Here is a 27,797-nt window from a genome sequence, read left to right as displayed (position 1 = left end):
ATATAAGCTCAAATAGAAGCTATTTTGTGAAGGGGTCACAGGTTATCAGAGCTGTATTTTTTGTATTCAGTACAGCAGCAGGACTGACTATAAACTGTAGTTAAGAGGATAGTATGAAGTAACTTACACTTTAATTTTATTAATTCTCACTTACCCCAATCTTTTGAACGGTAGAATTTAAAATAATTAGTGCTGTCAAATGATTAATCGCGATTAATTGCATCCATAATTTACATAACATATATGTGTGTACTGCGTATATTTATTATGTATATATAAATACAAACACATACAGTATATATTTGGAAAATATTTACATGTTTATGTTATACATTTACAATTTATATTATATATAAATATATGTAATATATAAACATAACATATTCTTCTTATATATATACATGCATGTGTGTTTATTTATATGCACATACTGTAATAAATATACACAGTACACATACATATATCATGTAAACAAAATATTTTATTTTGGATGCAATTAAACACAATTAATCGTTTAACAGCACTAAAAATAATACATTATGCAATAATATAAAGTCTTTTAATTCTAAAGTCTGAATTAAAATAATAGTTATAAAATTCCTACAAAGTGCTTCAGTGAACTTTTAATGTGCGTCTGAGGAGAATATTTTATCACTGTGTGGTGTGTGATGTTTGAGTAGTAAATAATCCCTGTGTCTGTGCTGCAGTTTTGACTCAGGACATCCCGCACATATTCGCCATGACTCTTTTTGAGGAGTACATCTACTGGACCGACTGGGAGACCAAGTCTATCAACAGAGCTCATAAAACACAGGGCACCAACAAGACCATGCTGATCAGCACCTTACACAGACCCATGGACGTCCACATCTACCACCCCTACAGACAACCAGAGGGTCAGGACACCTCTGTCACTTACTGAGGCCACCTTAGATGATCTTGTTTTCTGCCTTTATTTTATCTGTCTTGAAATTGTAGGAGTTATAGCTGTAATGTTGTGCTCTCTTGTCTCCCATTGTAGTCACAAATCACCCGTGTCAGACAGACAATGGCGGCTGCAGTAACTTGTGTCTGCTCTCTCCGGGCGGAGGTTATAAATGTGCCTGTCCCACAAACTTCTACCTGTCTTCTAGCCGGTGATGGTGAATGTTGAATTTCAAAGTCAGCCAGGTGAGACCCAGATCAGGACCTTAAACTTCCCACTGACACGTACCGTTTCTCATTTGAAATATATCCTCCACATCTCTCATCAGTTTGTCTGCAAGAATGATAAGTGTATCCCGTTCTGGTGGAAGTGTGACACTGAGGACGACTGCGGCGACCGATCCGATGAGCCTGCCGACTGCCGTGAGTGATGTGGACTGTAGGAGATACATTTCCTCCCTGTGGCGTAATTAACAGATGTGTAATAAAAGCACATTTGCACATATTTCTTTCAACAGCTGAGTTTAAATGCAGACCAGGTCAGTTCCAGTGTGGTACTGGGATCTGTACAAACCCAGCATACATCTGTGATGGAGACAACGACTGTCAGGATAACTCTGATGAGGCCAACTGCGGTATGTTTCACCACACGTCTGCGCAAAATGTCAAAATGGATTTTTACTGTTACTTTACTTTACTTTCCGATAGCTGTATTTTATCAGAATATTTTTATTTTGGAAAACCTTTACTTTACTGTATTCCAAAACATAATATCACACTTTTTGCTGCACTGAATTTCATAAAAACATATTGTTCCTTGTTATTTTGAACTGAAGAAATCGAGGCGTGATAGCGTTGTTGATTCGTGGACAAGCTGCATCTTTTCATTGAACCTGTTGAAACATTTTTGATCTAACAACAGCTGTTCTAATTATTTAGTGAATGCCCATGCACTGCTATAGCAGTTCATATAATGATGTAATGAGATATATAACTAGTATATTTGCAAATCATTCTTCCTAAAATATTAACACATTTTGTCCTATGTGAAGTTTTTTTTTACACAGTTGCATATGCAAATTGAATTTAATGTTATAATAGCGTATGTTTTGGTAATAAAATAAAACTCTTGCTTATTTGCAAATTTAATCTCTTCATCCACTAATCTTAGATAAGTAAAACTGCAAAATGAAAAAACATTAACAACAATACATTTTACTTTCTAAACTTTACCTTTCATTAAAAATAAAGTACTTACGAAAAATTAAAAATGAGTACTTAGAGTATACTTTTATTGGAGTAATATTTTATGAGGGTACCTGCACTTAAACTAAAGTGCTTGATATTTCTACCAGTTCTAAGATCTAACTGCATGATCGTAAAATATCCAGAACAGTATTTACAGAATATGCACAAACAGTATTAATACTGTGCTAGTGAACTATAGGATTATTCAGAATATTGTTAAAAGTAAGTACAAGTGTATTTATTTAACACTATGGTGTTTTTTTTTTTTTTTTTTTTTGAATATTGCTATTGCTGATGTTTTTTAAGAGCTTGACTTTGTGCCTAAGTACACTGTATTATAAGTGGTAAAACTGTGGTAACACATTACCACTTGAGAATAATTGTTTTAATAATTAATAAGTTAAATTTCCCAATCTTTTAACTGAAATTATGACTTTCCCTCAGCTGTCTCCAATAGGGCAATAACCGTATCACCTTTGTTACTCCACTAATGTGTTTGTATGTGTGATTTGCAGATATTCATGTGTGTTTGCCCAGTCAGTTTAAATGCACCAATCCCAGTCGCTGTATTCCTGGAATATTCCGCTGTAATGGCCAAGACAACTGCGGGGAAGGAGAGGATGAGAAAGACTGCCGTGAGTTTCATTATAAGACAATAAGACATAAAAATGAAAAAACAAAAAATGCCTTTTGTGTTTTAATAATCTCACAAAGCCATGCTGAGACTTTGATTTTAATGTGATCAGTTGTATTGCCACACACACATACATACATCACAGACCTTCTATTATTGACCTATGGAAGATGAACGTGTAGAGTGTTTGCTCATCTGAAAGATCATTGGAGTCAGTTAGATATTTAATTCTTTTTTATTTCTTTTTAAGAAATTAATACTTTTATTCAGCAAGGATGCATTAAATGGGTCAAAAGTGACAAATACATTCATAATATCACAAAATATTTATTTTCTGTAATGAGCTGAATCAGGTATGTTTAATAAGGGAGACATCCAAAGGGGCCCCAGGACTAGGCTTGATTAAAAAATGTTTCTTTGAACTATGGATTGCAAGGGCATGTGATTAGAGTCTAAGAGCAGCTTTAACATAAGCACATGAAGATAATACAGGAGTGAAGCTAGTTAATAACTAACTGAAAAAAACAAGGAAGCCAACAGCAAATGCAAAACATCAAGACAAGTATCAGACAAATGACTACAAATACAAAGAAAATGACGAGGAGCTACACAAAAAAAAAAAAAAAAAAAAAAAAAAAACAGGTGTGAACAATCGGAAACTATGGAAATATAATCAGTCACTCTGGAAACTAAAAGTAACAGGAATTAAACACTGAAAAACTTGGATATAAACACCAAAATGAATCAAAATATACTTCAAAGTAAAAGTCCTTAGAAACATAGAACACAGCTTGGACAATAAAAAAGAAAGGAATGTCCAGGTCGAAGGAAGTAATGGTGGTTCCCAGTAGGGTTGGGCCGATAGACGATGCTGGCTTAACATCGTGATGTCTATCAGCCATCGGTGATACTCCCCCATACCCGCCGCAATCCACCGCATCCCAATATCATGTTCAGAAAGAAAATGACGTGTACTACTGAACCCCTAAACGGAATAAATATGAGATGGGAGGAAAATATATACTTCAAAATTTTCTCTCGCAATTATATCATTGGGCAATTATACTGTATATAAATTGCAGGCATCAGGGAGCCGTTTATGCCTGGCATTGAAACTGCTTTTGAATGCACAATCACTTTTTAGCTTCACTTTAACTTTCGAGATTCGCGATCGCACAATAAATAGATCAATTCAAAGACTGAAGCTCTGGTGCTGAAGCAGACTCTGGCATGAGCTCTGGGGCTGGAGTGGATATTAGGAGGTTGGAATTCTCCTCCACCTCACAAAGCTCTACAGTCACAAAATATCTCTCAAAGACATAGAAAAAGGAACTTAGGGACCTGTCCAGTAAGTGCACAGAGTTTGCCAGATGGAAGATCTCACAGGTGTGGTTTTCAGGGTATTGAGCATCCTAGGTGAGGAGGAGGACTTGTTCCACTGCTAGATCCATAATATTTGGTCCACACTTCTGTCATGGTTTCCAAGCAGACATGGTTTGGATCTAAATGCAGTTTTAATGTTAACGTGTAGATGATACAGAAGTGAATTTGCAACAGTCTATATAGGAAATAACGAGGGGCTAAACAAGACAACAAATCTGGAAACTAAGAGGAACAGAAACTAATCATGGGTAAACGTGAACACAAATACCAAAAGGAAGAAAATATACTTCAGTCCATAGTTAAAGTCTTTAGAAACAGAATGCAGATGGAACATGACATCTATATTACCAAGGCAGCATATTAGAATGATTTCTGAATGATCATGTGACACCGAAAACTGTACTAATGATGCTGAAAAACACAGGGATCTTTGCCATCACAGGAATAAATTGCATTTTAAATTTTATTAAAACACAACACAGTTATTTAAAAATATAATGTTACATTTTATTGTATTTTGATCAGATAAATGCAGCCTTTGTGAGCAGAAGAGTCTTCTTTCAAAAACATAAAAACATCTTACAGATCCCAATCTTTTGAATTTATTTAATGTATTTAAACACAAGTATAACACTAAAATACATATCATCACTGTCATTTTTTAGTTTAGTGTGTTTGCTTTACATTACATTTTTTTACATTACATTATTTTCTGAAAATAAGATCCAATTTAGATCCAAACCATGTCTTCCCATAATTATATGATTAAAGTATAACTTGTTTATTTGTGTGTAGCGGAGGTGACGTGTGCTCCTAACCAGTTCCAGTGCACTATAACCAAGCGGTGTATCCCGCGCGTGTGGGTGTGTGACCGTGATAATGACTGCGTTGATGGATCTGACGAACCCGCTAACTGCAGTAAGTGGATTTTTTTTTTCATTGAAAACGCATTATATATTTTTTGTTAATCAAAACTCACTGTACATCATTCATTGCCAAGCCTATTAATAGATAGAAACAGGCATGGTTATGTTCTCAAAATAGCTTAATATCTACTGATACTATTGTTTGAACACTGTGTATCTCCAGATTCATGCCATGGATTTCATGTTTATCTGTATTTTGTTTTTCTGTCTGCTGTCATATTCATCTGTTTTGATATTGTAAAGCGACCTTGAGGTTGCAGAAAGGTGCTATATAAAATAAAACATTATTATTATTATTATTATTATTATTATTATTATTATTATTATTATTATTATTATTACTTCTACCAATTAGCACATATTGATTAATTCAGTTCTATCTGATATCTCTTTCTGTAGCTCAGATGACATGTGGTGTGGATGAGTTCCGCTGTAAAGACTCTGGCCGCTGTATCCCAGCTCGCTGGAAATGTGACGGAGAGGATGACTGTGGTGATTCTTCGGATGAACCCAAAGAGGAGTGCGTTTGGTTGATATGATTATTTTGGTGACTATAAGGTTGAATATATTGGGGTGTTATGTTTGTTTAAAAATTTGAATTTGAATTAAAATTTAAAGGTATAGTTCATCAAGACGTTTACATCTGTAACCATGATTGCCTGAGAGGAAACGAGACGTCGCATCAAAACGTGACAAAGTGATTTGGGAAAGTGATTGCGTCTTGAAGCATGTGTGAAATCAGTCCAATGGAGTGGCAAGACATCACGTGCGGGGTTATGTAGAAATCAAGATGCTTACAAGCACATCCGGAACAAATATTATTAGCTTCTGATAAAATCGAAGCAATTTGCTAACAGGGATGCAGGGAGTATAGCAGGGAAACAAAGTGTCTCATTCCCTTTCAGGGATCTATGGGTAGGGACATAACCTGAGACGTTCCCTCTCAAGGGAACTCGAAACACTGTGGAAAAGACAATACTTGCTTCGCCATACTGACAAATACCTGTCTACCATGAATCATGGTGAGCAAAGCTAAGAGAGGAGAACTTGAAAGCTTGGCAGAGATCCCAGGTCTAAATAATAGAAGGGTTTAGAAGCCACCATACTTTGCACTGAGTGCACCAACGGTCACTAACAGGTTTCTTCCCAATAACTGACCACCCAAAGGGGCCTAGTTAGCAGCTTTGGCCACCACATACACCTTTAAGGTGGAGGGAGATAACCTTGTGGAGAATCACTCCAGCACGGAACCAACCAGGCAGTAAACTGGGTCCTGCTGTCGATTTCCACACCAAACGAACAGTGCCCACTTCAAGGCATTCTGTTTTCTCATGGAGGAAGCTCTGGAGTGGAGTATGTTTTCAGCAACCTCAGCTGAGAGACCAGAATCGGTAAGTTGTGCCCTCTTAGAGGCCACACCCACAGTGTCCATTACTCCAGGCGAATGTGAAGGATTTAGCTCCCTGCCTATGGAGAGCCGTCGAGGAGGGCCACTTGGTCTGAGAACCATACTCGAGCAGGCCAGAACGAGGCTACTAGTAACAGATAGATCCTGTCCCGGTGAGCTCTCCCCAGAACACCTGGCTGCAGAGCAATTGAGGGAAATGCATAAAGACACAGCCTCAGTGATGCCTGTACCATGGCTTCCAGTCCGAGAGAATCTCACGTGAGGGAAAACCAGAGCAGAGATTGCCAGTTTACATGCACAATTTTTGTTTCAATCAGACTGAATTAAATTAAATTGATGAATCTGAATGTAGTGTTTACATGAAGGCTAAATGAAGTGATCGGGGGATGTGCATGTTTATATGTTACAAGCTTCAAATGGGAATTGATTTTTTTTGGACATGCGCACACTGAACTAATATAAAGTTTCCCAATGTTTGCACATAATAACCACTCTAGCCGTCAATCCGATTACTGAAGGATTATTTGGTTGCATGTAATCATAGCCAGTGTGTTGTTTCTTGAGACACAAACAAGTCCACTTCTGCCTGGCCAAACTCCCTCCAAATCTGCTCCACCACCTTGGGAGACCAGTTTTCCTTGAGCCCACAGGAGGATCTGGTGTGCAACTTGCAAAGTGGACACTGTAAGAGACCACAGATTTATTGTCTGTACAAACAAGCACATGATGGCCTCTCGGGTCTGGGAGAAAGTATTTCAGTGCTCAGAACACAGCCAGCATCTCCAGGCAATTGATGTGCCATGAGAGATTATGTCTCCCTACACACCCTGAGCTTAGCGAACAATTCATGATCCTGAGCCAGTGAGGGATGCATCTGTTGTAAGCGTTACGTGATGACAAGGAGCTCCCAAAATAAGGAGCCTGGGACAAGAACCAAGGCTTCTTCATAATCCCTGTTGAAAAAACATCATATGCTGGTTAGGTATGTTTTGAATCATGGCTGCTGGTTTTAGCTGGTTTAAGCTGGTCCTTAGCTGGTCATGAGCTGGTTTAAGCTGGTTCTAAGCTGGTCCTAAGCAACTAGCTCCTGCTCACAACCATCTTAGGAACGGCACATGACCAACTTAAACCAGCTCAAACCAGCAGCCATGCTTCAAAACATACCTAACAACCAGCTCAAACCAGTTCAAACCAGCAGTCATGCTTTAAAACATACCTAACCAGCATATGCTGTTTTTTTTTAACAGGGGTGTGTAACCTTGATCATGCGAAGTGGGTTGCCCCCTCAGGGAAAACCCCTTGTTTCTGAACCACCACTGCAAAGGTCTCATGGACAGCAGGCCATAAGGCAGGGATAGGCAACTTCGGTCCTGGAGGGCCACTGTCCTGCAGAGTTTAGCTCCAACCCTAATTAAACACACCTGAACAAGGCAATCAGTGTTTTCGGGATTACTAGATAGATACAGACAGGTGAGTTTTTATGAGGGCTGAAGCTAAACTCTGCAGGATAGTGGCCCTCCAGGACCGGAGTTGCCTATCCCTGCCATAAGGTATCACATTGGATGCTGCTGCCATCAGACCCAAGAATCTCTAAAACAGTTTTACAGTGAGTGACTGGCCTACATCATCGTCAAAGCCCATATCACACCAAGATAAGTGGTCTTCTGTACTGGAGAAAGCACACTCTTCTTGGCCTGCAGGCCCAACCCCAGCTCTTTCATCTGGGTGAGGCATCATGGGAAACAACATTCTGCTTCTGAGTTGTGCGATACCAGGAGCTGTTCCCTCCCAGCAGCCCCGAGACCTGAGGCTGGTGAGGGAGGTAGTGCTGGAATGCTGCTGCCTGCTATTTAACCTCCAACCACCGGTTGACAACTAAGGTGACAGTGGCACTGAACAGGCCAGAAGATGCAAGTGGAGCATCCAGGAGGAAAAACTTGTCCTTCTCTCTGATGTCAGACAAGTTCACAGTTTCCAATCCATGGCCACCAAGGGCTTCAATAGAATGGCTGATGGCTCTGGCCGTCTTCTTATTGGACTGAAGAGACAAATTGGTGGCCTGGTCCAGTTCTTGGATTGTGTCCGGACCCACCCCTTCGCTCTCATCAAGGTCTTTTAACAGGTCAGCCTGGTATGCCTGCAGACGTCCCTTGGCTTGACCTGCCACCTTACCCACCAGAGCCGAGGTTGTTCTACATGGCTTGGTGGGTAATGATGGAGACTTAAGAAACAATGCTGTATCAAGGGACAGATCGCTCGCAAAGCGTCTGCTCCACCTTAGGCATTGCCCCATAGCCCTGCTCATTCTACCCTTGATGTTTGCATAGTCTGATACATTAGGGCTGAAGAGCTGAGCTGAATATGGTTTATTTTATATAAGGCAGAGCCCCTCTCTAACTGGATCAGTTTGCGAGTACCACGATCTCGATCGCTGCTCTGCCTCGACTGCAGCGGGACAGGAACCGTGTGTGTTCCCACCCGTAATATAGTGCAGGCAGGGAGGAACACAATCATTTAGATTTAGGCCTTATTAAGACTCTTTGCTCACCATATTTTACTTGTTTTGACATTGATTGTGCACTGGCATAGACAAACAAACATAAACTATGACCAGTGTAAGGAGTTACAAAGTAACGGATTACAGTAACTATATTACTTTTTTGGGTAACAAAGTAAAGTAACGCATTACACTAATAATATTGGTAACTACACTACTTTACTAGATTATAGGAACACGCTTTCCTGCGTTACACAAGCTGTGTTTGCCTGTGTGCAAAGTTCTGGGCCGGGTTTCCCAATAACGATTGATCTTAGCGCTTAAGAACGTTTTCTACGAGTAATTTTACGATCATTTGTTATTGTTTCACGTGCGTTTCCCAAAAATGCACTTAAAGCAATCGCATGTAGCTGTGCTTTAAGTGCTACTTAGGAGACGCTATCCGTTTGTCAAGTGCTGAAACGTTACCTTAAAGAATGGCTCTTAATTGTAGTAAACGATAGTTTATTGACGTTAACCTAATGCTGCGTTCCAGACAGACAACTTGGATATAATAACTATAATACAATACAATATTATGGGCCCTATCATACACCCGGTGCAATGCGATGCAAGGCGCAGCGCAAGTGTGTTTGCTAGTTTCAGTCCAGCACCTTTCGCATTTTCCCGTCCAGCGCCACATCGTTTAATTAGCAAATGCATTTGCGCCCATTTGTGTGCCCATGGGCGTGCTGGTCTAAAAAAGAGGTGTGTTCAGACGAATTGCTATTTTAAGGAGCTGAAAATGTTTTTTCTTTGTTATTTAAAGAGCGCGTTAGTAAAGGCGGGTCCACAACGCGCGTACACGCTGCTTATTAAACACAGGGACGCACAGCAGCACAGAGACATGCCAAATATTAAAAATTAAATTATGCAATGCATAAGAATTTTTTGTAGGCTAATTAAATATAAAAATGGCTACATGTCATAATGGATAGTCATCGCATGTATCAGAATTATCTATTTGCTCACACACGAGCAGCTCCGTTTCATCTCGGAGACGCGTTCTGTCTTTGCGCTTGCCAAATTCCGCTGTGTAAATAGCAAATTCGTCATGGCACGAGCGCAACTGGCTCTTAAAGGGAATGGAAGATGAGACTCTGATTGGTTTATTGCACGTTACACCCAAAAAACATCCATTACTCATTCAGAGAAAAGGGACAACCTGTTTAGACCATGCGCTCGGGCACGCCAACCGTTTTTTCGTTGTTAAAATAGCAAAAGTGGATTTGGACACGCCCTGAGTGCACCTGCGCCGTGTGCTTTACGCTTTGCGTTTAGATCGTTAAAATAGGGCCCTATATTATATTATATTATATTATATTATATTATATTATATTTTTTATATATTATATCCCATTATATTATATTATATTATACTTTACATAATAATATATAATGTACTTTTTATACAGTAGAGAGAGAGAGAGAGAGAGATTATTTCCGGGTCTAATACATACATAGCTGGTTTTCGTGCACTTCAGCAAGTCATTGACATATTTACATGCATTAAAATAAGGCTATTTTAAGAAAAAATTTAATATATTAAGTTGTTTTTATGCATTTAAATAATTAGACATGCTAAAACACAGAATTTGGTAACAATAAAACATATGGTGAAGAAAAAAAAAAAACATTTCATAGGGCCCTAAACATGTCATTTTTGTTAAACTTTTAATAAATTGTTGTGAAAATGTGTAAGTGGTATGATTTAAATAAATTAGACATGCTTTTTGATTAATGCAATTAAATTGAACCATTAAAAAGGAGTTGAGAAAAAAATAAAACAAAAAAAATGGAATCCAGAAAAATTTAAATGGTAAAACGGAATTTGGAAAAAAATAAAACGGAATTTGGGAAAAAATTAAACGGATTTCATAGGGCCCTAAAAAAAAGGAAAGTAAAGTAATAAGTAGTGAAGTTACTTTTCAAATGCAGTAACTAGTAAAGTAATCTCATTACAATTTACAGAAGTAACTAGTAACTAATTAAATTTTTTGAGTAACTACCCCAACACTGACTATGACAGACATACACAGAAGAACAAATGCTGTTTGTTCCGGATGTGCTTTTAAGCGTCCTGGTTTCTACGTCACCCTGCCCGTGACATCTCGCTGCTCCACTGGAATGATTTCACACATGCTTCAAGAGCCAGAGGCTCTCCCACAGTGCTTTGATTCAGCACAAATTCCTTTGAAAAGGAAATGAAAATTGTTAATCATTTACTCATCCTCATCTCATTCCAAACCCATAAGACTTTGGTTCATCTTTGAAACTCAAATTAAGACATTTTAGAACTTAGAGGATCTTAAAGATTATAAAGGATTTTTAAAACAAGCAAATTCATATGAATCGAGTGGATTAATTCTTGTGAAGAGATACAGTGGCTTTAAAACATAAATTAAATATGTACATTATATATGTACACACATTCAGAGAGCTCAGACTTGCAAGTGTGATGCACAAGAACCAGTGAGGTTTGTTCTAGCCCAGGGGTGGTGAACGTTGGTCCTGGAGAGCCGCAGCCCTGCAGAGTTTTGCTTCAACCCTAATCAAACACACCTGAACAAGCTAATCAAGGTCTAAAGGTTTACTAGAAAGCTCTAGGCAGGTGAGTTTTAATTAGGGTTGGAGCTGAACTCTGCAGGGCTGCAGCTCTCCAGGACTGATGTTCGCCACCCTTGTTCTAGCATATGATGCGCACACAAGCTTCTGTGTTTACTATACGTGATTGGCTCCATGTACTGTAGTATATGTGTTCATTTTAATATGGACATTATATTAATACACACAAGCCTAAATTAAATACTATGCATAACTATGCATAATATAAAGCAATCATTTCTCTTCACAAGATTTGAATATGTCTTCTAAGATTTGGTTAGCTGGACCTCAATGAGGGGACAGAAACCTCTTAGGTTTCATTAAAAAAATTGTTTTCAATATTTCGATATTGAAGATTAACCAAATTGTTATCGGTTTGTAATGACATGAGTGTAAGTAAAATTATGAAAATTTGTGATTTTTGAGTTAACCATACCTTAACTTATAAAATGTTTCTAACTTATAAAAAGATTCTATAATTTAGTTATTTATACGCTGCCACTGAAGAATTCTACAGCATTAATGTTGTGGCTATATATGCAGATGAGAGGACGTGTGAGCCGTATCAGTTCCGCTGTAAAAACAATCGCTGTGTACCCGGCCGCTGGCAGTGTGACTATGACAACGACTGCGGGGATAACTCGGATGAGGATAAGTGTGGTAGGTTTCCAGCGCCTGCTGCTGCATCTGAACGCTGAGACTGCACGGGTCCAGACAGAAATCTGGGACTGAAAGGTTCCAGACGAACGCTGAGACTGCACGGGTCCAGACAAACATCAGGCAGAACGTTCTGTTAGGCTTGCAGATAAGAGGCAGTCAGCGACACGAAATGAACCGAAAAACCTGATCGTTGTCATTCTCATTTATTTGTTCATGAGCACATTTTAATGAACAAGATAACTTTTTTTCCCCTTTGTGCATGTTTTTGTTTCGTCTGGTCATTTACATGTCTACATCTTGTTTATTCTTCATTTCACACTGCCACATTGATGTGGGTTAGAGGTAGGTTTCCACTTCAGTCCTGAACATCTCCGTCAGTGGCTGCTCGCTGGTGACACTGGGAGGCTTGAAAGGTCTTTTCTGTTTCACTTTGCATGAAAAACTGAAGACAGCAATTTACAGTAGATATAAACAGTTAAATGGTTAAAGAAGTTATAATCATGATGGTCAGTGATTAATAATGAGTGTTTTCCAGTGCTCAGCAGCTAGCAACTGTGAAGCCTATTACTGTAGTTTTTGAGCAGTTATGGATTGAATTTGATTTTTTTATTTTTATTTTTTATTTTGCCTGCTGCTCCCAAACCCCCAAAGCTCCATCTGTCCTTGTGCCTCTGGTTTAAGATGTATGCCCTTAACAATCATATTACCTAAAAACCCCTGCTTTTACAGCTGAAGTCAAGAAAAAAAAAAAAAAAAGAAAAAAAAATCCATGCCACATTTCACTTGTGGCATACAATTACCTTTTGTTTTTAGAAAATTTTGCTTGTTTTAGGACCATTAAGATTTTTTTCACAATGTCATTATTTTTAATGACAACCAAGCACGTTTTCCTCCTGAAAGTCTCATTGTAATTTTTCCAGACTTTTAACTTTTGAGTTTGTTTGTAGTTCTTACCATTATCAGTGCCGATTCTTATTCAATTCTTATTATAGTGATACATCACTTAATGAGCATAGATTATAGACAATGCAGCAAATTGTTATTAGAATGATTTCTGAAGGATCATGTGACACTGAAGACTAGAGTAATGATGCTGAAAATTCAGCTTTGATCACAGGAGTAAATTATATTTTAAAATATATTACAATAGAAAATTATTTTAAGTTGTAATACTTTTTAAAATATTACTGTTGAGCTTCTGGCTGTATTTTTAATGAATAAATGCAGCTATGGTGAGCATAAAATACTTCTTTTAAAACTTTGTTGACCCCAAACTGATGAACAGTTGTGTATAAATCCTTAGCAGTTCAGTATTTGTATTTTTTTTATTTTTTAAATTACTGTAATGAGAATAAGCATTGTTTTTGTACTACGAATGAGAATTTTAATGAAAACATGCTTGAAAAAATCTTGAGCCCAACAACAGTTTTTGTTTCATGCTATATATAAATATAATTTCTGTCTTTTGACTATGTAGTGAAATGTGACCTGGATTTGTCTTGACTGCTTTGTAAGATCCACCCTACTGTATTCTAAAATATGACAAGGTATTGTTGAAATATAACAGAAGTGTGTCTGGTGTCTGTGTCAGTGCCCAGGCAGTGCTCTGAGAGCGAGTTTGCCTGCACCAGCGGCCGCTGTATTGCTGGCAGATGGAAGTGTGATGGAGATCATGACTGCGCTGATGGGTCTGATGAGGCAAGTCACAAAACCACCTATTCACACCTGCTTCAGGAAAACGCACACCTCCTGAATGGCAAATACTCACTGCAGTTTGTAATGTGTGTGTATTTTGCAGCACGGCTGTGATGTGAAGTGTGATAACGACCAGTTTCAGTGTAAGAACGGTCACTGTATCCCATTCCGCTGGAGGTGTGACGCCGATGCCGACTGCATGGATGGCAGCGACGAGGAGAACTGTGACACTGGAGGTTAAAATCGCACAAAAACATGCTTAATACAGAATTAGCTCGATCCGAAACTGTCAATTATTACAGGAATATTTCACCCCAAAATGAAAATTTGCTAAAAATGTGCTTGGCCTCAAGCTGCACAAGATGTAGTTGTGTTTGTTTCTTCATCTCACCAGTGGATCTTCTGCAGTGAATAGGTGCCATCAGAATAAGAAAAGCTGCATGTTGTTAGAAACAAATCCATCATTAAGAAATTTGGGCCCAAATTTAGGCTAAAACACGAGACCTTATTTCATAATAACACTTTCTCCAGTAAAAAAAAACACCTGTTGTCCTTCAAATTCACTAACATATTTGTTTAGAGCTGTTTTCATTTGTAAACAGTGCTTGATCTGTGCATATTTCTCTTCTGATGTATATGAGATGATATTTCACTGGAGAAAGCAATATTATGGATAGAAGACTTGTATTTTAGCCAAAAACAGTGGTTTTGAAGTTACAAGAATGCAGCTTTTGGCTTTACAAGACGTTAATAGATAGACTGGATTCGTGTGGATTACTCGTGGGTTATTGTGTTTGGAGTCTCATTCTGATGGCATCCATTCCAAATTTTCATTTTTGGGTGAACTATTCCTTACTTTATCTAACCTGTACTGTATGCTGCTTAAGAACATTTTTGAAGAAATGTCTTATAGCTCTTTTCTATGCAATGATCATTTATAGTGACCACATCTGTCAAATCCATACGATTTGTGCACTATATTACATATCTTCTAAAGTCATAAGAGTAAGTAAATGATAAATTTTTTTATTCAGGATTGATCTGTTCTTTTAAACAACAGCATTACCCATAAATCAGTGCTTGCAGTATTAATTAGAGTGATCAGACTCTCTGGAGAGGGTTTTAGTATTCAAGGAGGTCTTTCTGAAGATGCACTGCCGAGTGTTTTACACACACACACACACACACACACACACATACATACACAATAATTGCTGTGTGGTTGTGCTGGAATGAATACAGATGAGTTACCCTCTATGTGTGTGTGTGTGTGTGTGTGTGTGTGTGTGTGTGTGTGTAGTGGGTCGATTCTGCCCTCTGGAAGAGTTTCAGTGTAATAACACTCTGTGTAAGCCGCTGGGCTGGATGTGTGACGGTGAGGACGATTGTGGAGACAATTCAGATGAGAATCCAGACGTGTGCAGTGAGTAGTTGATTTTTTTATTTTCAGCTCAATTAGCACTTCATATTCTCTTCAGACTCCCACTTAAATATTTCCCAGAACTGTGGTACATGCAAGAACAATAGTGATGGACGATATGAGCCAAACCTTGCATCAGGTTTTGTAATTTTATTTGTGGGAAATTAAAGCCGAAATGTTTTCTATATTAAATCCCCATCTGCCAGTGCCTGTTTTTGAGCAACTGAATTAAACACTTCAGAGACAAAAGATATTTTGCATTGTTTGATCATTTTAAATCCCAGATAAATCTGTAATAGTTATAAATATAAGCCGCATGTTTCAGAAATGAAATAGCTTATTTTACTGGATGCTGGTCAATGTTGCATTTAGAGTGTTGTTAGTTTAATTAAATAGTAAATGGTGTGAGATGTGATACATTTTAACTTTTTTACTTATTTGGAACCTTTTAACTTTTGTGTTTAGGGGTTTTGTAATTTATATTTAGTGTGAATATTGCAACCTGTTAATATGGGTGTGAACCAGGCCTTAGGATTCTTCATGTGCATTAGCAGCGTAGCTTCATTTACATTAACTGTTGCACAAGCAATGTCAAATTGAGCTTTTGAATGTTTGGGGTTCAGTCTGTCTCTGCTGGTGAAATAGTCTGAATTTTTTCTCACCAAGAAAGACTGTTTTTATTCTTGTTTTTTTGAGTTTTTGGTGTTCTGTCTGAATATGGTTGTGATGTCATAATGAAGGAGTTTTTGTTCCAGTGTCTAAACAATGTGACGGTGTGGACAACTGTGGAGACAACAGTGATGAACTCAACTGCCGTGAGTAATTGCTACTTTTCTTGGCTGATTTATTGAAAATGTCATGTTTTTTTTTTTTTTTTTTTTTGCATGTCATTTTTGCCTGTGCCATTACATTAAATATTTAACATAATTTTATGATATCTTACTGAAAATATTGGTATCTACATATATGTGTGTTTTTATTTTTTGCTGAACTTTTAAGATTTTTTTTACCACCATAGAAAATGGGGGATCCCATCCCCTTAATATGTGGTTACAGCCTTGGCATTACTAACACTAACCCTAATGTGTTACAACGTTTCAAGTCAATCACAATACGTTCAGTATGGAATTCATATACTGTGCATATTATTTGAATAATAGTGCAGTTATCTGGTAGTAACACTGTTCTTTACACATTAGATTTCGGAAGATGTATCAATAACCCATGGAGCTTCTCTTTCAAAGCATGTTTTGTGTATTTAACCGAAAAATGAGTGTTTACTATTGTCATTTTGCATTATTGACACACTATTTTCCTAAGTTATGCTGTTCAGTTGCTTTGACACAATCTGTATTGTTAAAAGCACTATATAAATAAAGGTGACTTGACTTGAATGACTATATAAACCGTTACATCACATGTCTTGGGGAGTGAATGTTTTGAGTTGAAGATCAGTGCAAAAACTGTATATCACCCAACCACATGATTCACAGTGAATATTTCTCTGTAAATTTATACCAAGAAAAATCTGAGGTGAAATATTGAGATTGACTAGAATGACAAGATAAGTGCAAACGATGAAATTAAAAAGACTGTCAAAGAAACCTACCTAATGTCGACATCCTTTAGATATGATGTGTCTATTGAAGTGAATTTGTCCCTGTTCCCCATCAGAAACTCCTGCGCCTGCGGTCTGTGGAAAGGGTGAGTTTACATGCAGCACTGGAAAGTGTATAAGCATTAACCTGCGCTGCAATTTCTTCAACGACTGTGAAGACTATGGCTCTGATGAGATCAACTGCAACAAGAAAAGTGAGCCTATTTGTTTATTTGACAGCTTTTTTTGTCAAACATAAAAGATTAAGGTTCACTGAGTGTCTATTGGTGATGTTCTGTGTCTCTGAACAGATTCGGGTCTAAATGAATGCCGTAACAACCACAGTATTTGTGAAGATGAAGGTCACTGTGTGGTGAACGGAACCGACTCGTTCTGCTCCTGCAAACCTGGCTTCCAGAAAACACACCCGCAAACCTGCACAGGTACCGGTATAGCACACACATGCTGAGAACCAGAGGAGACTAAACTGCTAACAAAACTCAAAAAAAAAAAAAAAATTTGAGGCTTCATCAGCTACAGAAGAACATGTTTTTACTCATGTTTAAATCAAAGTTGATATATATACAGGTGCATCTAAAAAAATAGTTATTTCAAAAAGTGAAATTTTCATATATTCTAGATTCATTACATGTAAAGTAAAACTTTTGAAAAAAAAAATTGTTTGTTTGTTTGTTTTAATTTTGATGATTACAGCTTACAACTCATGAAAGTTAAAAATCCAGTATCTCAAAATATTTGAATATTTACATTTGAGTTTCATTAAATGACTCTCTACAGTATAAATTCCGCGCATATCTTGTTCTTTGAAACCACAATAATGGGGAAGACTGCTGACTTGGCAATGGTCCAGAAGACAATCACTGACACCCTCCAGAAAGAGTGTAAGTCACAGAAGGACATTACTGAAAGGGTTGGCTGTTCTCAGAGTGCTGTATCAAAGCATATTAAATGCAAAGTTGATTGGTAAGGAAGAAATTGGGTAGGAAAAGGTGCACAAGCAACAGGGATGGCCGCAAGCTTGAGAATACTGTCAAGCAAAGCTGATTCAAACACTTGGGAGAGTTTCACAAGGAGTGGACTGAAGCTGGAGTCAGTGCATCAAGAGTCACCATGCTTAGACGTCTTCAGGAAAAGGGCTACCAAGCCACTTCTGAAACAGAAACAACGTCAGAAGCATCTTACCTGGGCTAAGGAGAAAAAGAACTGGACTGTTGCTCAGTGGTCCAAAGTTTGCTGACCATGATATTACTGTGCTTGATTGGCCAGCCAACATGCCTGACCTGAAACCCATATGCAATCTATGGGATATTTTTTAAGAGAAAGATGAGAAACAGTGGATCCGAGCTCAATAGTGGCTCAATAGTGCCTCAGCAGAGCCACAGGCTGATTGCTTCCATGCCACACCTCACTGATTCTGTGGTTTTTGATTTTGTGTTAAATTCTTTTAAGATGTTTTACTTCTCTGTTTTGCAAAACCCCTTTTTTTTTTTTGATCTTAGAAAATATACTAATATTTTGAGATACTGGATTTTTGACTGAGCTGTAAGCTGTAATCATTAAAATTAAAACAAAAAAACTTTTGAAATGTTTTACTTTACATGTAATGAATATAGAATATTTGAAGGTTTCACTTTTTGGAATAAGCTACAAAAAAAAGGAACTTTTTCATGATATTCTAATTTTTTGAGATGCACCATATAGTATCTGTTAGTGGAAGTAGCATTGGTGACAAGAAAAATGGAGCACAGCTCAATTTATCAACTAAAACCAAATAAAATTAGAATTAAAAAATAATCTGTATTTCTTGTGGTAATAACAAACCATACCATCAGTGTCAAACAAGAATGAATCCATCATATAATCATTCAGCAGAGATGATTGTGAAATTCACTTCATGCATCTAATGTTTTTGTGCCTGTCCATGTTGTAATTTTTCTCTCTCAACAGATGTGAACGAGTGCAAGCAGTTCGGGATCTGTTCTCACATCTGTAACAACACTAAAGGCTCTCACAAATGCAGCTGCTCCAAGAACTTTGTCAAAGTGAACAACACCTGCAAGGCTGACAGTACGTTTCAAACTACAGTCAAGTCAAGTCTATTTGTATATTGCTTTTCACAATACACATTGTTTCAAGGTAGTTTTTCAGAAAATCTTGATTTTTAATGATTAAAATATCTTCATATATTAATATCAATATAATAATATCTTCTTAATATCTGCCTTATAGTCACATTTAGCAGATTTGAACTGAACAATAATATAGATTATTTGTGACAACATAAAGTTATATAAGGTTTATAGTATAGCCTATGTATCTCTTAGTAAGTGAGTATACTGTATCTATGCGGATAAAGTTGGATGTACTATATATCCAACGTATATCCAACATTAAATATATTGTTGTGGGATAATATATTTTACGTTTTGCGATAATAAAAAATCCAGCAGTTGAGATGTTCTGTATTTTTCATATCACTTTATGAGAGTATATTGTATGTATGCAGATTAAGTTCTAAATATTTTTTTTTGAGGTGTATTGCTGTTATCTTGATTTGAGAATTACATTTCCTTTCTGTCATTGTGCTGTGACGCCCCCTATCTGTCATTATAGGCAGTGACAAACAGGCTCTGTACGTGGCAGATGATAATGAAATTCGCAGTTTGTATCCTGGAATGCAAAACTGGATATATGAACAGGCCTTCCAAGGAGATGCCAATGTACGAATCGACGCCATGGACCTGCACATCAAATCCAAACGGATCTTCTGGACCAACTGGCACACCGGCAGAATCTCATCCTTCGAGCAGCCTTCTGCTGCACCCGCCTCTCCGAACTCAAACCGCAACCGAAGACAAACCAATTCCAGAGTTACTGATCTAGAGGTCAGCTTCTTACAGCACATTTGTGACTTGAATATGAGAGACTTATGGTTTCAGATACCTGTCCAAAAACAGTTAGCTAATTGATATTCCAACCGGTATTTGTTATCAGAAGTCTCCCTTAATCCCTAACAATACAAACATGCAAAATATAAGTGTTACAAGTAACGCGAGTTACGTTATCAGATTGCTTTTTTTCAAGTAACTAGTAATGCATTACTTTTTAGTTTACAAGAAAATATCTGAGTTACTTTTTCTTCTCATTAATTGACTGACAGCTCCCATGACCGCAGGTTGAGAGAGTAGTGCAGGGGTGTTGTGTGCGCTGTGTGAACATGATGATACTGTAGATCTAGACTAAATGTCAACATGCATTTACTCATCTCACCTGCACAAATTAATAAAAACAGTGAGATGCAAACTCGGAATATGACGCAAACCTGCAATAATTAAATATGTTAAATGAAACAAATATCCTAATCCTATATGTATTTTAATCCCATTTTGTTAATTAATGTTTTTTTTTTGTTTTTTTTTTTTTTTTGCCAAAAATATAACTTTTTATATTAAAAACAAACGAGCAAGTTTAAAAGTAACGCATTTAAAAAGTAACGTAAAAGTAACGTAACACATTCTATAAAAGTCACTAAGTAATGTAATTAGTTACTTTTTTTAGAGAGTAACACAATATTGTAAGGCATTACTTTTAAAAGTAGCTTTCCCCAACACTGTGCATAACTTAATTTAACAGAAGGAATAAATGAAGTAACCTTTGATTTGTTCTAGATCCCTGGCCTGAAGATGCCTCGTGGGATTGCTGTGGACTGGGTGGCCAACAACATTTACTGGACGGACTCGGGTCGTGATGTCGTCGAGGTGGCGCAGATGAACGGACGCAATCGCAAGACCCTCATCTCGGGCATGATTGACGAGCCCTACGCCATCGTGGTGGACCCACCGAGAGGGTGAGCGGATAATCAACAGAAAGTGGATGCTTCTTCCTGGCATTCTTTAGCATTAGCACTAGCTCTGTTTGTGTCAGTATATTTTTGCTTCACAACATTACATTTGTTAGTGGTACTTGCTAAGTCAATTATACAGTTCATACCTAGTGTTAACACTCTTGAAATAAGTATTTGGTTTTGTTTTGAAACTACTGTATGTTAACCTTTGATTCTTGAAACCATGTACTGGGCCGACTGGGGAAACCACCCTAAGATCGAGACGGCCGCTATGGACGGCACCATGAGAGAGACGCTGGTGCATGAAAACATCCAGTGGCCCACAGGTCAGTCATCATGTGAATCAAACACCACACGCTCGGATCCAAGCACCTGTGACACCAGTAACATGACTTCTGTTGGGTTTGTTTGCCAGGTCTAGCTGTGGATTACTTCAATGAGCGTCTGTACTGGGCGGATGCCAAACTCTCTGTTATCGGGAGCGTCAGACTGAATGGAACAGATCCGCTCATAGCTGTCTCCAGTGTTAAAAACAGTTGAGTCACTCGCTTGATCAATTTAGGTCAAAACTAAATTTACACATTCCTCACATTATCACAGTTTTTTCACTATAGATTAGAAAAAGGTAATAAAATATGACAAGAACTCTATGAAGACTATGACAAGGTATGTAATGAATTACAATCAACCAAAAATTATTCTGCTGTTTGATTTAAGTACACAGATAATACCAATTTAGGTCAACCAATTACCAAGCAATACATAATTTTGCTCAGTCTGCGGTGAAAAAGAATTAAAGAGAAAATACTTAAGCAACCATGGTCAGGTCAAAGTGTCTGAAGAATTTTTGGTCCCAAATTGTTATCAATTTTACTGGTAGTCCACTGTATGAATAATTTTTGGGTATGTCACAGTTTACTTTATTTTGCTATCCTCACTTACATAAATGACCTATAGTGTCCTGCACCCACTAGTCAAAAAAAATAAAAAATTATATCTGGTGTCTGAATAATTTTTGGTTTGACTGTAATAGGACAACAAGCCTGGGGAAATTCGATTCACTTGTGCATTCTCAAACAACTCTGGATCGATCCAGAGAAATGAAATTTTAGATTTATTTTTATTATTTATTTTGTATTGACAAGCCTAAACAGAATAAAATGTAAGAGCCAAGACATGTGAGCACAAACGTTTCATAATTTAATGCAGAATTTAAAATCTTAATGAACAAACAATCAACACATGAAATGTAGGACATTTGACATTTTTATATTTTATTTTATTTCAGTTATTGTTTATTGTATTTCAGGTAATGAAAACACCTTTGTATTGTTTTAGTTTTAGTTAACTATATGATTTTTTTATGTAAATACATCAATAAAGTTCGAATGAGCTTTTGTAAAGCTTGAGATATAAAATAACGACAAAGTTTTTCTCTCTCTCTCTCAGATTTGCACCATCCTTTCAGTATTGACATCTTTGAGGATTTCATATACGGTGTGACCTATCACAACAACTTTGTCTTCCGCGTCAACAAGTTTGGCAAGAGTGCAGTGGAGCATCTGACCACAGGAATGAACCATGCCACAGATTTGGTCCTCTACCACCCTTACAAACAGCCAGAGAGTAAGTCTGTCAACCAACTGATTCTTACATATAACTGTATTTGAACTCAGTCACTAAACATAATCAATGTAGTTTTTGCTCCTTGATTGATAGAAGAATAGAACAAAATACTGGGAGAAATTTAGACAAAAGGTTTTGATGAACTTTTACTGATATGGAAGGTTAGTTTGATCGTTCATGTATCATGTGCTGTTTTGTATCATAGTGACCAACCCATGTGACAGGAAGAAGTGTGAGTGGTTGTGTCTGCTCAGCCCCAGCGGCCCAGTCTGCATGTGTCCAAACGGCAGAATACTGGACAATGGCACCTGCGTGGAGGTTCCCACCCCAACACTGTCCCCTGTCTGTGAGTATTGTGACCTTTCAAATCGCTTGAAAAAGGGAAACAGATGATGCAATTTCATGTGGTATTTGGTGAATGAACAACAATACCCAATCTAATGACATCTAACGGCTTAGTGTGACAGGCTGTGGTGCAGTATGACTGGCGCAATGTGTTCCTGTGCTATGCAGTCAGTGACAGGAGTGTGGACACATAAGAACAGAGTGGCAGTCACAGGTGCAAGAATAATAGAATGATTTGGAAATAAAACGAAACTGCAAAATAATCATAGTTTCCATCAGTGTTGGGGAAGCTACTCTGAAACTATAGCTTGACCAGCTACAAGCTTCTCATAAATTAAAGTAGTTAAGCTCCATTCCAGCTACCCTGCTGAAAAAGTAACTAGCACACTTCAAGTTACTATCAAAAAGTAGAAACTTACAATTATTTTTAAATTTACAGTTATGTTTAATTAAATAAATTAATTAATATTTACAATTAACGTTACAAATAACTGTTAATGAAGAATTTAATTAAGTTAATTAAGTTTTAAGTAAAATATTTTGGGTTTAAAACAACATCATTATTTCAAAGAGTAGGGTGAATTCAGGTTGACTGGGAAACTTTTTCCAAGTGATTTCAATGACAAAAGTGTCCCTATCGTTTGGTTTTGTAAACTATCCGATACACACAATAATAAAATGTTATATTGTCTCAAACTGACTGTCAAAGTGTAAATTGCTACAAACGTAACATCAAAGCAAGAGCAAAATGTATGCAACTTAAACTAGATCTGAAGAGTCGTAAAATAAGCAGGTTAAACTCACAGCACATGTGGTATTTACTGACTGTGAATGGAGCCGCTCTGAGATGTCTATCATCAGCTGCGTGCGTGAACACTGCGCTTTGCGTGAATCCCGCCGCAATCATCCTTTGCCAAATGATAAGAACACTACTATATCACGATTTTGTTTTCTGTGGGGGGACTGTAAAGCTGTACAGACTGTAACTGTTGTGTGATATCACAACAGATGGCGGTAATGAACAAATTTAGTTTGTAATCTAGTGAGAAGAAGATGCTGCGCTGCAATACAGGCTCACGACTTGTTAAAACCAAAGACTATAGAAATACCAAGACGGTTCACTCCTATACTTATGAATGGGAGAAACTGCAACATGCAATATGGCGGAATAGTCCCATCTTCCAAATGAAAAATCCAGTTGTTGATTGGTAAGTCATTGTGTCATTGCAGCAGCTGTTAGAAGCTCCGGTTCCCATAAAAACCTGAGGCTAGACCAGCCAATGTGCATGAGCTCTCATTAAGCTCATTGGCTGGTCTAGCCTGAAAAATAAGCTTTTTAAAAGCTATTTCACCATAAGAAACAACATTCATGAGGCAGTTCATTTCAGATTTTGTTGCTGATTTGAAATATGTGGTTTTAAGTTATAGATAATGTAATAATTGATTTTAATTTTTATTATTGGGGATAACATGGCCAATGTGACATGTGAGACCTCCGTTCATCTTCGGAACACTGTATAAGATATTTTAGATTGATGGTGCGTTCAAGTCCTCCTGGGAATTTCGTACGTATGAGGAGGGAAGTCATGCTGAGGACGTGTGGTGCGTTCAAGTCAGTTTCGTCGGAGCAAGATGGCGCTGTACCTTCTTCTAATGAATAGCAAGAAATTACAGCAAGGTTTAATAACTCTGCTTATAGAAAAATGCTAAAAGGAGAGATAAAAAAAATGTTTAAAGCCATGTGCAATGTTGCGAATCAAACCATTTCTCGTCTAAAGGTGCACAAATGTTAGGATTTTTAGTTGTAATTCATTAACTTGCTGCTTATAACAAGATTAATGATGATCATGATAAATGACAGTTTATAGACTAGTAAACATTGAAATTCAATTAAAATGTACCGTCAACTACAGACGTTGCATGCATTGATTTCGCCATGTTAATCACTGGACACGCCCCCAACTCGTACAGATCGGGGCTTAAAGAAAATCCCGAGCTCCCCACTGGTATTTACGATATTGTGGTGGCGTTCATGTGCATTCAACTCGTAAATACGATCGATACGAGATGACTTGAACGCACCATTAGTCCGAGAGCTTTCTGTCCCTCCATTGAGAATGTATGTACGGTATACTGTCCACGTCCAGAAAGTTAATAAAAACATCTTCAAAGTAGTCCATGTGACATCAGAGGGTCCGTTAGAATTTTTGAAGCATTGAAAATACATTTTGGTCCAAAAATATCAAAAACTACGACTTTATTCAGCGTTGTCTTCTCTCCCGGGTCTGTTATGAGCGCGTTCACAGCACTGCAGTTTAGTGATATCCGGTTCGCGAACGAATCACTCGATGTAACCGGATCTTCTTGAACCAGTTCACCAAATCGAACTGAATCGTTTGAAACGGTTCGCGTCAACAATAAGCATAATTCCACAAATGACTTAAGCTGTTAACTTTTTTAATGTGGCTGACACTCCCTCTGAGTTCAAATAAACCAATATCCCGGAGTAATTCATTTACTCAAACAGTACACTGACTGAACTGCTGTGAAGAGTGAACTGAAGATGAACACCGAGCCGAGCCAGATAACGAACGAAACATTGACCGCAGCATGCATAGTTTCAGAAGGAAGTTGTTTAGTTGACCTGGAGGAGAATAAATGACAACAAAATTGAATTTCAGCAGGATAAGCTTTTCTAAGGAAGCAGGGAGAAGATATAGACAGTTTCAATGGCAACAACATAAACGTTACTGTGAATGTGCGCTTTTGTGGCCCAAACTTCACTTCTGGTAGACTTACACAAAAAATCAATAAAAACAGCAAAGTCCCTCTAGAGTAGATTATTTCTGATAACAAGCAAAATATGTTTGTTGCATAAATCAGATGGGCTTATTGAAAATGCAAATTCATTCTCTACCAGCAGGAGGTGCTTTTGGAGCGGCAGAAATAGAGGTTACCCCAGTGACGTCTGTACAGAAAGCAGCGATCTGCTCACAAACGCTGCTTTATCAGACATTACATGAAATGAATGTGAAAATGAAATGACATCGAAATTGTTCTGAAGACAGTCGGATTCCCTCAGATATACAGTGATATAAAAACACCCGCTCCATGTTAAAGCCTTTTGGAAAATCTATTTGTGGTGGTCAGTTTTGATATTTTGGTGGCACGCCACAAATAAATCAGTGTATGGGAAACATTGCATCCCACAGCACAACAACCTGAGCCCAACTTCAGTCTACTCATCACCTTAACTTTAACTGCGTTTGTAGTCAGTGCCACTAACCAGACTGTTCAACAAACACAGACCGGAAGTTGTCTTCGGGCCAGGCACGTGCACACTATGAATCCCTCTATAGGAGTGAATTTGGGATTGGAGTGTTGACAAAGACAGTAGTGTTCCTTAGGGCTGGGACAATAAATTGATGCATCGCAAATCTAGAAATAATTCAACGATTCTGAGATTTTCCAAAGTCAGTTCACTGATGTCCACCAAATCATTCGTCAATTAAATTATTTCATTAAAGTCAGCAAGTAATTAACCTCTCCAGATTGATTGAAATTTCTTTATTATTAACGATTCATTGGTGCATGTTATCCCAAAGAAAGAAAATGTTTTGGTAGAGATGACTTTTCCACTGAGGTCACTTAGTCCGCATGGGTTATTGGATAATGTTATCCAGTGGCAAAATAGTTTTTAGGTATTGTTTTAGCAAACTGACTATTTGGTTTGGCATAATTTCAGTTTGGCTGGTAGCACCCACTTTTAACCATGAAAAAATAGCTGTCAAAGTAAGTCCCATTATACATTTTATTCTGTTTGAATATCAAGATTGATTCTGAAATGTCACATTATGGAAATAAAATGGATTTTTCACTTGGGTTGACCTCTTATAAAACAAGCGCTTTTTATCTGTTTCTTTGTCTTCCCTCAGCTCCAAGTGGCACCTGTAATCTGATGTGTCTAAATGGTGGAACTTGTGTCCTGAATGCCAGAAAACAACCCAAGTGTCGCTGTCAGCCCAACTATGGAGGAGAGAGATGTGAGCTAAACCAGTGCAGAGAGTACTGCCAGAACGGAGGAACGTGTACCGCATCACCCACTGGTACAGCACCACAAAAACACACCATATGGGCTTTAAATATCTTCCCACGTGTCTAATATGACATTACACAGCTGTACAACATATCAGTGAATCCTGGGAAACATTGCTCACCTGCTTATTGGCTCACCTGACTCTCCGATCTCTCCACTTCAATGTTTGGCTAAAGAGGATGTTGACATGCAAAAGGTTTATTATGTTATAATCACAAAAATAACTTGTCTTATAATGTTTTCAGGAGCTCCGACTTGCCGATGTCTGGCAGGCTTCACAGGACCCAACTGTAACCAGCGCACATGCGAGAACTACTGTAAGAATGGAGGAAACTGCACAGTTAATCGTGGAAACCAGCCCACCTGCAGCTGCCCTGCAGACTTCCTGGGAGATCAGTGCCAATATCGTAAGTACTATAGAAAAAAAGAGTAATTGTTTAAGTCTTTCCATTTCAGTCATTTCCATTGGACAAATGTTTCATTTTAAACCCACACATTGGATAATTAAAAAGGTGAATAGGGCTTTTCATCGTGTGCATTAGCATATTAGGTGTGAAAAGGGTCTAAAGCTGATCTTCAAGACATGATGAAGAAACTAACTGAGATGAAGTGGGATGTTAATCAGTGTCCTCTACTTCTCTAACAGGGACATGTGATGGATTCTGTGATCATGGAGGGACATGTATGCAGTCCAGCGATGGGTCGAGACAATGTCGCTGCCCTCCACGCTTCATTGGCAATAACTGTGAAGTGGACAAGTGTCACTATTGCCGTGATGGAAAGTGTATTCCCACCAACATCAACCAGCCACATGGAGACGTTACATGCAG

The 27,797-nt window shown here is 37.8% G+C and overlaps 2 protein-coding genes across 3 annotated transcripts in view; both read left to right on the top strand.

Moving 5' to 3' along the window:
• LOC109076850 overlaps positions 1–27,797 on the top strand; it is a 472,477-nt gene that overhangs the window by 192,897 nt on the left and 251,783 nt on the right. The window lies entirely within an intron of this gene.
• lrp1aa (low density lipoprotein receptor-related protein 1Aa) overlaps positions 1–27,797 on the top strand; it is a 166,386-nt gene that overhangs the window by 130,930 nt on the left and 7,659 nt on the right. The window contains 24 exon segments of the mRNA XM_042733414.1: positions 708–896; positions 1,022–1,170; positions 1,254–1,347; positions 1,443–1,559; positions 2,688–2,807; positions 4,985–5,107; positions 5,515–5,640; positions 12,207–12,323; positions 13,915–14,021; positions 14,122–14,254; positions 15,319–15,441; positions 16,179–16,253; positions 17,113–17,250; positions 17,347–17,478; positions 19,004–19,123; positions 19,670–19,941; positions 20,725–20,903; positions 21,120–21,226; positions 21,316–21,435; positions 22,350–22,526; positions 22,732–22,872; positions 26,807–26,977; positions 27,213–27,374; positions 27,614–27,797. Of these exon segments, the coding sequence (XP_042589348.1) occupies positions 708–896; positions 1,022–1,170; positions 1,254–1,347; positions 1,443–1,559; positions 2,688–2,807; positions 4,985–5,107; positions 5,515–5,640; positions 12,207–12,323; positions 13,915–14,021; positions 14,122–14,254; positions 15,319–15,441; positions 16,179–16,253; positions 17,113–17,250; positions 17,347–17,478; positions 19,004–19,123; positions 19,670–19,941; positions 20,725–20,903; positions 21,120–21,226; positions 21,316–21,435; positions 22,350–22,526; positions 22,732–22,872; positions 26,807–26,977; positions 27,213–27,374; positions 27,614–27,797 (3,376 nt within the window).

The sequence above is a fragment of the Cyprinus carpio genome, chromosome B11, assembly GCF_018340385.1.
Source record: "Cyprinus carpio isolate SPL01 chromosome B11, ASM1834038v1, whole genome shotgun sequence".
NCBI lineage: Eukaryota > Metazoa > Chordata > Actinopteri > Cypriniformes > Cyprinidae > Cyprinus > Cyprinus carpio.
Note: the sequence above shows the minus strand (reverse complement) of the source record. Positions and strands in the feature narration are given on the sequence as shown.